The sequence below is a fragment of the Schistocerca gregaria genome, chromosome X, assembly GCF_023897955.1.
Source record: "Schistocerca gregaria isolate iqSchGreg1 chromosome X, iqSchGreg1.2, whole genome shotgun sequence".
NCBI lineage: Eukaryota > Metazoa > Arthropoda > Insecta > Orthoptera > Acrididae > Schistocerca > Schistocerca gregaria.
The window spans coordinates 681,346,973-681,359,605 of NC_064931.1; the positions used below are offsets into that span (position 1 = coordinate 681,346,973).

Genomic DNA, 12,633 nt, shown 5'->3' on the forward strand with positions numbered 1-12,633 from the left:
GCCTCCGGCCCCGCATTTAGAGTGAGGGCGCCACAGTGGATCACGTGGTTGCAGTGGCGAATAGTGGCGTCCTCAATAGTGTACTTAAGTGCCTGCCTCTCGCTCAGCCTGCCAGTCTAACCTTGTGTACATCTTAGGACATATTGCCTCACCTTAGACAGCGTATATACTTTCGTGTTTTGTTTACGAGTTGACGTGGTTGTCTAGGTAGGTTTTCTTGACTCTGTTGTTTCGTTCTTGCTGTTGTCGTAAGAACCTTCGTTGGTCGTGTCCGTCCTCTCCTGTTGTGTTGTTGTTCACGGGCCACTCCACGGGTCCTGCCGCGTTTTGCGTCACTTGAACCCCGCGACCATTCCGGTCGCCGTTACAACAACATCAATGGAAGGATGAGTGGCTGGAAGTGACAGACAGTAAGCTCGATCTAGTAAATTCCTCAACATGGCTGTGGTGTACCTCATTCCAGCCACATAGAAGGGACCAGGTTCCCCTTCCTCGTCTTCACATAGGCCACAACACTATGACTTGTGGCTTCTTGCTCCATCGAGAGGGCCCTCTAATGTGAGTAAAGATCACTGTGCACCACATTTAATTATACTGCATTTTATTTTCAGACCAGAGGGCAGCAACAGGTTTGCCCTCTATTTTAATTGACTTTGAAATGGATGTGGTTAGGGTTTTAAAGTTTTGTGAATTGTTCAACATGTGTCCTAAGATTTTAGGGATAGGCTGATAATGTGTTGATATGGTAACTGGCTCACCCATAATTTTTGTAAGTGGTCAGCTGGTCACATTTCTGTGGGCCATTGTTTTAGCACTTCTGTCATTTTACTTATGTTTTAATCCCTGGTATAGTACATTTCACCCTTTCTCCGTTGTCTTAGGATGTGCGAGACAGAGTGATTGTGTGGTTAAACGCGAGTGAGATGGGAGTGAGTGCGTGAGTGCCGTTTTGTGGGTTTCGTCCTCACTGTGTGCAACAATTTTAGCTGTTTTATCCACAATCTATTTCTTTTAATACATGTAAGGGCACTGACTGATAACCATGCCATTGAGTGCCCATAAACTCGAAATTAATGCATGCCCACACAGATGTGCTTGGTGGAAGTGGGGCACTGGGTAGGTCAAAAGTAGATGGATGAGACCTGCAGCTGAGTGTGGTCCTGTGGTTCTGATTGTGATGTGATTCAAAGGTAATAATGATATAATTGAGTTCACAGAATAACATTCAGTAGGACAACAGATTAGTTATTGCAGATGTTGCAAATCTAAATTGCTAGAAACTAGAATATGCTATGGAGGAAAAAGAAGTTGTCTTTGATAACTTCTGAGACTCAAGATTAGCTGAGGTGGCAGAATATACTGCGCTCATATATATTACTTTTTATTTAAGGACAATGAATTGCAGAATTTTAGGTTTTGGAGATAGATTAGTGGAATTTAAAGAGGCATTAAGTAAGATAAAATGGGGTGTAATAGGGTTATCAGAGAGAAAAACAACCAGAACTAAAATCAGACCATGTGTTTTATTTTAGGCGAACAGGGCAGGAAGTGAATCCAGGTGTACACTGCATTGTAAACATGAAAATTATAGATTTATAGGTATGGAAGGAATCACACATTAAATAGCAACACTGGTTAAAAAGTATTCCATGGAAATCAGTCAAATCTATGTAACGTCATGCTCGCATCCTAATGAGAAGAAATAATACCTTTGCAAAAAGTTACAGAAGCTTTTAAAAGACAACAATGCGGACATTTTTAATCAGAAAGTAGGACAAAAACTAAAAACTAGACTTTGGATATGCTTCCAAAATTTGCAGGAAAAAAAGATACTTTTCTTTAACATATTCTTCCAGAATTAAACAAATAGAAAATGGACTTGGCAAGAATGAAATAGAAATAAAAGAGAAACTTAGTAAATTTGATCAAATAATAAAGAAAATAAACTATAGAGGATGTGACAGCCGTAAACCACTTTTGAACTGCAAGTGACGACAGGCTTGTAAGATATTGAGTAAAAATAGACACAGCATGAAAGAAACAGATTCACCAGGCAGTAAGAATTTATCTAAAAATAGTGAGGTATAGCAGATTAAATGACAAATTCATCTTTGAAAATGACAGTTACGAAAAAATAGAGGACATGTGCAATTATTTAACAGAAAGTACTTATATAAACAGCCAAACATAATTCAGAAGTGAAGAAAGCAAAATATACAGAAAAATTTCAAATAGGACAAAGCAATTGTTTTATAGAAAGTGAGAGTTTCAGACAACTGATAATATAAACATGATATAATATGCTGAATTAAACAAAATTATTTAAGAGAATGTAAATGTACTCATACTATGAGTAAACAATTGAAGTAACCCTTTTCATTTCGTTTATTTTTATTTTTTAAATTTTAGCTTGGGGATTTCTTGTACAAAATTCAATATTGTCTTCTGATATTTGTTATTTCAACAGGGTTTTCCAGAACGTTTGTGTACTGAGTTGGCCCATAGAACGCCAAGCAGTATGCGTTTGAAGGTCATCCATGGTGGTAGAAGTCGACGTATTAGTTCCTGGATTGGAGGGTCAATTGTTGCTTCTTTGGGAACTTTCCAGCAAATGTGGATCTCAGCACAGGAATATGAAGATGCTGGAAAAAATGTGGTTGAGAAGAAATGCCCATGAATTTCCAAGAACTGTTGGTAAAGAAGTTGAATGCCGCATGCAAATGTCACATGATCAAGGAGAAACAAGACCTTGATTTACATAATTGTTATATTAAGTACGTGATTTACTTAAAAGGTGAAAAGAAAGAGTATCATTCTGTGTGTGTGTGTGTGTGTGTGTGTGTGTGTTTGTATTTGTGTTTGTGTTTTTGACAAATTTTGGTTGTGTTGTTTGTAGGTTGCTATGTACCTTGTTGTACTGTCGACAACAGCTGTTACATTTGTAGGTACTTCACTTCTGTGTGACATTTTAAATGTATATCTAAGTGCATTTTGTATGTGACAAGGGACAGCAACCTATTGCATTTTCAGACTGATAAGTGATCTTTCACACCCAAATACTCATGCAGGTTTCCTCATCTATTTGCAGTAAACTAGTCTCATTATGGCATTTTTTCTTGAAATGCAACTCACATATGGACAGAAATATTCCTTACTTAGACCTACAAAACATCTAAAGGTCCAATGACTGCAGAAAAAAGAATTAATGTAACCCAACAACACAAACATGTTGCACACGGGACAATGAGCAACAGAGCACCCAGATTCCCTACCAGTAAAAAAGATCTACAAACAGAACTCAGTACAGTTAGAGAAAGCAATCATCAGTATTGCATTTTGCTAGACACAAAATAGTGTTTAACACTTGCAAAACCTGGTACATGGACCAAACATGGAGAATTGAAAAAAATATGGAATATAATAATGCATACTGCCTGTGTAAAAGAAACAGGTTATCCGTTCACAGTGTAGTAGCTCACTTGAGTTATTGCAGACAATAAAATTGATTTATTTGAGAAATTCAAAATTGTCACAAAAACTTTTACATCATTTAATGTGTTTTCCAGTGAAAGAATATTTTGTGTGTAGTGTCACTTGTCAAGGTAACAAAAATTTTAAATGACTCTTACATAATTCAGGTAATATAGTGTTCATTTGTAAACCCTGGCTAACACTTGTATAAAACAGTTCATTATGTGTTGTAGTCTCAGTGCCCCATGATAGTTTATATGCCTGTTATGAGTAATTACAAAAAAGCAATGTCCATATGTAGCTCAAAGTAGTTGGTTTAAGTTATGATAGTTTGACACATTGATTCTGTGAGAAAGCAGACATTCCATACCTAAAAAGTTAGGTAGTGTGGTGAAATTGTGAAACAGTAATCACAGCAAGAATACTGCACCAGAGGAATACGCAATTGCCTAAGTGGATCGTGTTTAGTTAATTAGTAAGTAGTGACTGAAAAAGTTAACTCTTTTAATTTATTGTAATAGTTGCTTAAACTGTTGAGCAGCATGAAATAAAAACAAACCCTTGTTAATTTCAGTATTAAGTCTGGTTTTTTTTATTTTTTTTATTTTTTTTTTTTTTACATGTCCTCAGTTCAGCATTTACTAGAAACACATTCATATACAGCAGCACAGATTTATGAATGAATTTAGTTCTTGCAGGGCTAATCAGATGTAAAAAGAAGGGTGGGTATTTAATTGCATTCATTTCCTCTTATTGTGGCCGAATGTACAGATGATTGTACATTGTTTACATTACAACAATCGAAAAATTTTGGAAGAAATTCTTATTCATGCTTTTGGTCATGAGCCATAACAAGTGAACCTATAACAAAAAACGTGACTTTCAAACCACTGCAACGATTATAATAATAACAATGGTATAGAAAATCTGCTCATTCTGTTTTAAAGTGGCTTGTAGTACTTTGTTCGTGCTAAATATGTACAGTCTGGTTTCAGCTGCCAGAGACCGTGATCATGTGTGTGTGTGTGTGGGGGGGGGGGGGGGGGGGAGGTATTTTTTTGACAAAGGCCTTGTTGGCCGAAAGTGCACATTTTGTGACAGTCTTTATTGTTGTGTCTATCTATCTGTGACTCAACATCTCCATTATATGGTGTTTGGCAACTGTCCTTTTCATAATATTGTTACATTCATAAAGTAATTTACTGATAACTTTGTTGTTAAAAATACACATTCTTAATTTTCCAGAATCCAACTTTATTCTATTACAGAAATTAATATAATAATGAAGCATACAGTTTGTTTTATGTACAATGACCTCTTTTAGAATACAATTTTTGTTTTGTGTGATACATTTTAAAACATGGTAATTTGTGAAGGGCTGCTTCACATTCGTTACACTAGTAGCTTGTGTTTCTGTGCCACACTTTTTCAGTTAATGTCTTGCCTATCTGAGAGCACATTATGAATTGTTTATGTTTCTCTCCCTTCCTTCATTCTCTCTGTCTTTTTAAGGAAATGGTTTCTGGTTGATAACCTGGAGAATCTTTATGCTTTGAAGCTTGGTTTGAGAGCTCAGCTTTCTGCAAGAGCTCAACAGATGCTTGCCACATACTATGTTGTTGTTTTGATTTTTTAGGAGGAAAATACCTGTCACTTAAAAAAAAAAAAAAAGCAATTTCATGAGCTGGCATAGCAGAAATGTACTGCTGTAAAGACACACAAAAAGAGAGGCAAATAGAGGCAAGTCATACTTTCTCAGCATGCCTGCACTATCTAGTAGTAACAGAAATGAGCAAAGGGGTGCACTGAGAAAGAACGCCTATAAAATCATGGGCATCAGACTGTTGAGCAAGCTGGCAGCACCCAAAGTTTTATGGGTGTCAGCTACAAATTTTCCTGAAGATTTGTTTCCACATTGCCACAGAGTTACTGTGTCCCACGCAATACTGCCTTCATAATCAGTATAGAAAAGAAAGTAACTCGTCACTTAACTAGTGTACCTTTATGTGTCAGTTATTTTGAGTAATGTAGACTATTATAGTAATAACATTCAGTAGCTTGGCATTTATAGTTTGTACATAAACAACAGTGTTGTAATACACACAAATACTGCCATTTTTGCTTTCCTCATATTTGCTTGGCGCAGTGGTTAGCACACTGGACTCTCATTCGGGAGGACGACAGTTCAATCCCATCTCCAGCCATCCTGATTTAGGTTTTCCGTGATTTCCCTAAATTGTTTCAGGCAAATGCCAGGATAGTTCCTTTGAAAGGGCACGGCTGATTTCCTTCCCCATCCTTAGCTAACCCGAGCTTGCGCTCTGTCTCTAATGACCTCGTTGTCGACGGGACAGTAAACAACACTAACACCTAACCCAACCTCATATTTGCTATTTGAAAGGAGGAAAATAAGAGAGTGCTTCCTTTTTCACAACTCAACATTACTTTGACAATCATTGTTGAGTTGTGAAGATGATGATAGTGATAAATATTCTCAGAATTTTGCTAGAGTAAGTACTCCTTTTGGTTACAAAGTAATTAAATTTTGCCTCTGCTGCATGCCATTTCTATGATGTGTTTGTGATTCATATTCTAAGATGTATTTTCCGAGTCATGGCACCAGAATCATTCAGTCTGAATAATAATTTGCAGGGAGAACAACTTAGTTGAAAGCAAGTCAAGTAGGAGGGGGGAGAATTTCACAGGAACACATTTCATTGCATATTTGAGCAAACCCATCTTAATCATTCCTTTGTTAACATTCTCTTTCATATTTTGCTAGTAGCAGCTGTTTGTTGGTGTGCCTTAGTAAAATGGGGCACACCAAGAAGAAATTCATGTGCAATTGATGTATTTGTCAGTTTTTGTATACCATAAAGATATATATAATAATTCACGAAATCATTGCTTAAAAAGTATTTTCTGTGGACTTGAGTTTTCTTTGCTGTCCTACAATCTTGATATTATTAAACCAAACTTGTCTTTATTTGCTGAGGCACTGTGGCAGACTTGGATATGTTTTCTCAAATATACACTAAATATGTGGTGTCCATCCTTTCGGACATGTATGAAATAATAGACACCATTTTGATCCTGGGGCCACTATGAATCAAGTAACAGAAAGGAATTAATGACGTTAACTGCCAGTGGGCATTGGTTTAAATCAGTTGAAAATTTGTGCCAGTCTGTGATTTGAACCCAGGCCTCCTGCTTACTAGGCATATGCACTGACCACTGTGCCATTCAAACCCATTGATCATCGCAACTGCATGGACCAGACGAGCATGCCCCCAACAGACCCAGACACACTACTGATGCTTGCCCGCTATCCTCATTACTCTTGCCATTTCGCCAATTCCCATTAGAGTCCATGTGAGGTGTGCATCCACACTGAAGTGGCCATTGGCTGCCGCCTTAATTGTATGTGTGATGTCTGTTCTGCAGACATGTAATGATCAATTTAGTGCATGCACACGACAAACGGACTTTTGTGGGAATCGGCGAAATGCCATGAGTAATAAGAATAATGGGCAAGAGGCACCACATCAGAAGTGTGTGTATAAGTTGAGAATTTGGGTCTGTTGGGAGGCGTGCTAGGATAGTTCATGCAATTGCGATGACCACTGCGTCCGGATGACACAGGGATCAGGCAATCTGCCTAGTAAGCAGGAGACCTGGATTCAAATCCCAGTGCAGCACAAATTTTCAACCTTTCCCATTGATTCAAATCAATGCTGACAGGCAGCTAGTGTCATTAATTCCTTTATGTCTTGAAATATACACTAGTTAACATCACAGGCATGCAATGTTGTTTGTAGATTTTTTTATGAGAGCCCTGCAATAAACTTGCTAAGCTTAAAGCAGGAAAGTGCATTTTGTTATCGGTGCTTTATATCTTTCCCACAACATATACGGAAAGCTGGGCACAACGTATAGAAGGCTTCCACACAGAGCTATAGACATGTAAAATAAAACATTGATCTAATATGAGAACTTGTGTATCTTGCTATGAGCTTTACTTTATTTCACAGTAGAATATATTCACAGTCACCAAATATACGCCTCACCAATTTCCTATCAACATTAAACTTCTACCTTAACATTGGTTATTATCACGGTACTCTAAGGTAACCAGTTTTAATACTGGTTGTGGAAGGTGTCAGGTGCTATTAGAAATAAACAAATTACATGCTGGCACCAAATTCCCTCCATGATCATCATCAACAGTATTACAAAGCTGACATCAGTATTAAAAAGCTGACATTCTACACTAAATAGCTAGATCTGACACACTCAACCACAAATGGTGGCAATAAGCTCGTGAAATGATGGTTATTATCAAACATTGACTATGTGAAGAGGGAACCACTCACCTCCAACATGATGGTTGCCTACTAAGGTCTCTCCTTTGATGCCCGTGTGTCTCAACAGCATAGCATTTTTTCAAAACTCGATAAATATTAAAGGTAAATTTTTCAAATATGTACGAAAGTACTAATTATAAAAAAAAGATAAATTGAGATTTACACAGCTTTTGTAGGCTTGATACTGATTGTGTGTTTGACTTTCATAAAATTTTCATTGTTTATTTCAGAATAGTGGGACAAAGTTTGTTCAAAAGTCAAAAGTTTCATTAATATACACATTTAAAATCATTTTTTCTATTTCATTTTTATCTTTAACATTAATTACAAAGAAAGCTATTTTATAGTCCATTTAGCATAGAAACACAAAACGTACTTCATTATAAGATTTTATCACACTTTTTCATAAATGTTTGGTAAGGAGAAGTGCAAAACAGCAACAAACACTGTTGAAATGCAACAAAAAATACTGGCTACAACAGTACTAAAATGGAAATCCACCCACCACTTTCAACAATGTCCTTATAAAACTCTTCAGCTCCTTCAGTTATATTAAAATGCCTTATAAAATTAGAGACATACTACTTTTTTACTTTCCTCATTTCTTGGCTGAGGTTTCTGGATTTCTGTACCTAAACCTCTACAGATTTTCCATTATAAATGTCCAATACTGACAACAATATGTTCTTCGACTTTTCATAAGCCACAACTTGCTCAGCAGTTATTTTGAAAGGGATCTTAGATTGTAGGGCTTCAAGTGTACTGGGCTCAAAATCCTTTGCTTCCCAGTATCTTGACACTGCCATGTTGTTCCACAACTTTATAGTATTCAGTTGTTGAGAGAATATCTTTCTTTTTCTGGTAGTCTTTATTCATCCTACCAAACACTTGGTCAGGATTATAGTCACGACCATGACTTAGGAAATAATGTACCATCTTATTAAATTGTCTGCTTTCATCCATGAAGGCCATTAGTGAGCACATCATTACTGTATTTTTATTCTAACTGGAATTTTATTTGGACCATTTTCTGGCTGGAATGCCTCAAAATTTCCAGCAGAGGCAACTTGTTTGCATCCTTTTGGTCTTGTTTCAAGCCAAGTATAAAAAGCAGTCTTTTCATTTTGTTGTGCTTGGTAATGAATCATGATACACACAAATTGTGTAGCTAAACCTGTGTAGAATAGAGTACATCACCTATGGAGAGCTTTGTTATTGGCTGCTCCTGTTGTACACCAATACAACATCAACTACATTTCAATTTTCCTCCTTCATTACTGCATAGTGAAATGTTGCAGCATATACAAATACTGTTTGGCCATCTTTTTCCATTGTGGTATACTTCTTCAAAATAGTGTTCTTCCTTTTTGCCTCTGTCTTGAAGTTCCTTCTCCCTGACAAAGCTGGCTCAAATAGAGCAATAATCAGGAGTTAATGTTGTTGTGAAAACCACTAATTTCATCTATTGTGGGTTGTGGTGGCAAGAGCTTGCCTACAAGTCTTTCTTCTTGCAGGAAAGCCTCTCTTATTATCATTGACAATGATGTCCTACATTCTTATACTCCCTTCAAGTCTCTCAGAAGCAAAGCACAGTTTACATTTACCGGATTTTGCTTCAACTGTCCGCGAGCAGAACAAATATTGTCTTTCGACAAAATTGTTTCGACCAGTCATGCATAGCAACACGCTTGATTTGCAATTACAGAAATCTAAACTGACAGATGTTACTAGAGACTCTCTTTCCTTGCTATTATAGTATGGCATCTAGGTGAGATTTGTTCATTCATCACTTTTGTCAGATCACACGACACATGGTAGCTCGTTGTCTCCTTCAGGTAAGCAATTTTATCCAACAAAACAAAACTCTCAGCAGTCCCCTGAATTGTAAGCTGCAGTGCAGTGAATACTTCAGCTAAACTGCATAAATTCTTGTGTCGGTCCCATAGTACTAATATTTTCTGCCGAACTTCCTCATTTGCTACCTCCGTTCCTGAACTGGCAGCAGTAAATGTGTAGCGTGATACCATATCATCCAGCACTGCACCAAATTTGGAGTTTTCAGTTTTTCTAACTCCATGTCGATGTTTCTTTAGAACATTATATCCACCTGCAAAATATAGTTGAGAAGTATAGTTTTAAATTTATTATGAAATAACACACACACGATCAATACATATGGTGAATTAATATCTGGCATGCATAATTAGTTGGTATTATGGGCCCAAGGACAGTTGTTGTCCTAACATGTGATATGTGTGTATCAATTATGGAAGTCATGTGTAAGCACTGTTTCCTTACATCTAGTGCAGCATGTCACAACATTAATTTGACATTTTCGCTGTGGTAGGTGAAACAGAGCACTTTTCAAAAGTGAAATTGTGTTTCAAATTTTGGAAAATGACAAGTTAACATTGTAACATGCTGCATTAGATGTATGGAAACAGTGCTTTATCCAAAAAAAAAAAAAAAAAAAAAAAAAAAAAAAAAAAAAAAAAAAAAATTGGTTGGTTGGTTTGGGGAAGGAGACCAGACAGCGAGGTCATCGGCCTTATCGGATTAGGGAAGGACGGGGAAGGAAGTCGGCCGTGCTCTTTGAAAGGAACAATCCGGGCATTTGCCTGGAGCGATTTAGGGAAATCACGGAAGACCTAAATCGGGATGGCCGGACGCAAAAAAATGAGGGATACAATAATTTCCCTAACAGTTGGAAGAGTGTAAAAGGTGTGCAATTGCCATGTACATCGGTAACATCATGCACTGATGAGTAGCTTGTATTCTTGTACTGAGGCTGCCCTTTTAGACGAGATGTAAATCACAAATTTTAAATAATATTTCTAAGTATGTTAATAATGTGAATATTAGTCTCCATAAATTACTGATGTTCAAAAACTCCAGTCAAACTACTGCATATGGATAGTATCTCTCAACTGAAGGAAAGAAAAGTCATTACTGGCGGGATGCTCACCCCCCCCCCCCCTGCCCCCCTCCCCTCCTCCTCCTCCTCCTAGACTGAGTAACGACCCTGATGTGGATGTCTCTATCAATTCATGTAACGTATCTGCATAAGTTTAAAGTATTTGTTTGGAGACTTAAATTTCCTGTCCGAGAAGATGAACAGCATTGTCTCCATACTGCTTAATTCTAGGAATCAAGAAGTAACCCCTATCATGTCATCTGTCCTATACACACAAAGCGCATAACACACATTGTGTTTGGTACATATTGGTATTCTTCTTTCGTTAATGTAAGCAGTCAAATTTCGGAAGAAAATGTAGTTTTAAAGGTGGCAGTTTTTTTTAACTTGTTGATTTCTCTTATCATTAGGAGTCAGAGTTGTGGAGAATTGTCAAAATGATTATGCTTGTGACAGATGCCACCTCTTTACCATACCATTTCTTCATGTTTGTATTCACAAAATTATAGCAAAAATCTACACCTTTTCTTGAATGAAGCGAATTATGTATCAACACCAGTGAGTATTTTCCTCTCCCTTTGTACTTATGAAGACATTCAGCTTGTTTAACTATAATTTAAGTGGGCACCACTCCATTCAAAATCTTGAAAGGTGAAGATACTTCATTCCCTTTAATTGACATAAATACAGGGTGAAGCAAAAAGGTGTTAACTTTAAATGGCTGTTATCTTCTTTGTTTTTTCACAGTTTAAACTATGGTGTCTTGATATTCCATTGACTGAAGATAACCGTCTGGATGGAGGCTGTTCAGTCTCCAAGCATCGTTAAAAAAAAAAAAAAAATTAAGGCCTGGACTGGATGGGATGCACCATTGCACCTGACAGTTGGTAGGACCTACAAGAAATTTATAAGGACTGGATCCATTCAAGATAATTACTAGGGAAACAGAGGTAGAAAGTGATCTGTCTGAGCTGAAGAGCATATCATGCTCATTCAGGGAGTGATGGTAGTGATCCCAACCAAATCCTCGTGCAGACTTTCTCAAGAGACTAACATATCTCAAAGGTCAATGGTTAGAATTTTGCACTGTGATTTAGGAATGAAGCCATACCATTTGCAAACTGCGCAACATCCCCCAAAAACTGGATTAGCAAGTACGTGTGAGTGATGTACATATTATCTTGGAAATAGTACACATGCTACCCGATATTCTGTTCATGTTTTCTAACCAAGCAACATTCCACTTCAGCAGTTGTGTGAGCAAGCACAACTGTGTCATCTAGGTGACTGAGCATGCCCTGGAAGATAAAGAGTGCATGCGAGAGCTCCATAAGGTGAACATTTGGTGTGCAGTGATTGGGCCCTTCTTTTTTGAATAACAAACAATCAGGTGAGGGAATTACCTTGCCATGCTCAGCAAGGCAAGGAGTAGTAAATGCCACTTGCCATTCTCCAGCAAGGTACTTTCAGCAAGGTGGCGTCCCTGCCTATAACAGTTAGGTGTTTTGAGATTACCTGAATGACACGTTCAGTAAATGTTGGACTAGTGGAGGTGATCCTCTCCCAGAACCAGCACTTTTACCCAATCTGAAGATATGCAAATTTTGGCTGATGGGTGTAGTCAAGGATCGTGTCTATGTCAGAAAACCTAGCAACTTGGACAATGTAAAGCACTGTATCACTTAGGTCATTACTTCTATCCCTGCCCAAATGGTCCATTGGGCTTTACAATCAACAATGGACAGACATAAGTGCACTAAGCAGGATGGGTGCCACATTGAAACCCTGTAACAAAAACTATACCTTGTAATTTCACATGATTAAACACCCATTTAATGTTGACATGTTTTTACCTCATCTTGTACATGTTGATACAAATGTACT

General features: G+C 37.4%; 2 protein-coding genes across 2 annotated transcripts in view; one reads left to right on the forward strand and one right to left on the reverse strand.

Moving 5' to 3' along the window:
- LOC126297591 (actin-like protein 6A) overlaps nucleotides 1-4,051 on the forward strand; it is a 108,838-nt gene extending 104,787 nt beyond the window's left edge. Inside the window, exon 4 of the mRNA XM_049988566.1 lies at nucleotides 2,468-4,051. Within this exon, the coding sequence (XP_049844523.1) occupies nucleotides 2,468-2,677 (210 nt within the window). The 3' untranslated portion in view covers nucleotides 2,678-4,051. The remainder of the gene's footprint in view (nucleotides 1-2,467) is intronic.
- An 11-nt stretch (nucleotides 4,052-4,062) lies between these two features.
- Nucleotides 4,063-12,633, reverse strand: part of LOC126297589 (probable methyltransferase-like protein 25) — a 35,778-nt gene continuing 27,207 nt past the window's right edge. The window contains exon 5 of the mRNA XM_049988564.1: nucleotides 4,063-9,942. Within this exon, the coding sequence (XP_049844521.1) occupies nucleotides 9,563-9,942 (380 nt within the window). The 3' untranslated portion in view covers nucleotides 4,063-9,562. The remainder of the gene's footprint in view (nucleotides 9,943-12,633) is intronic.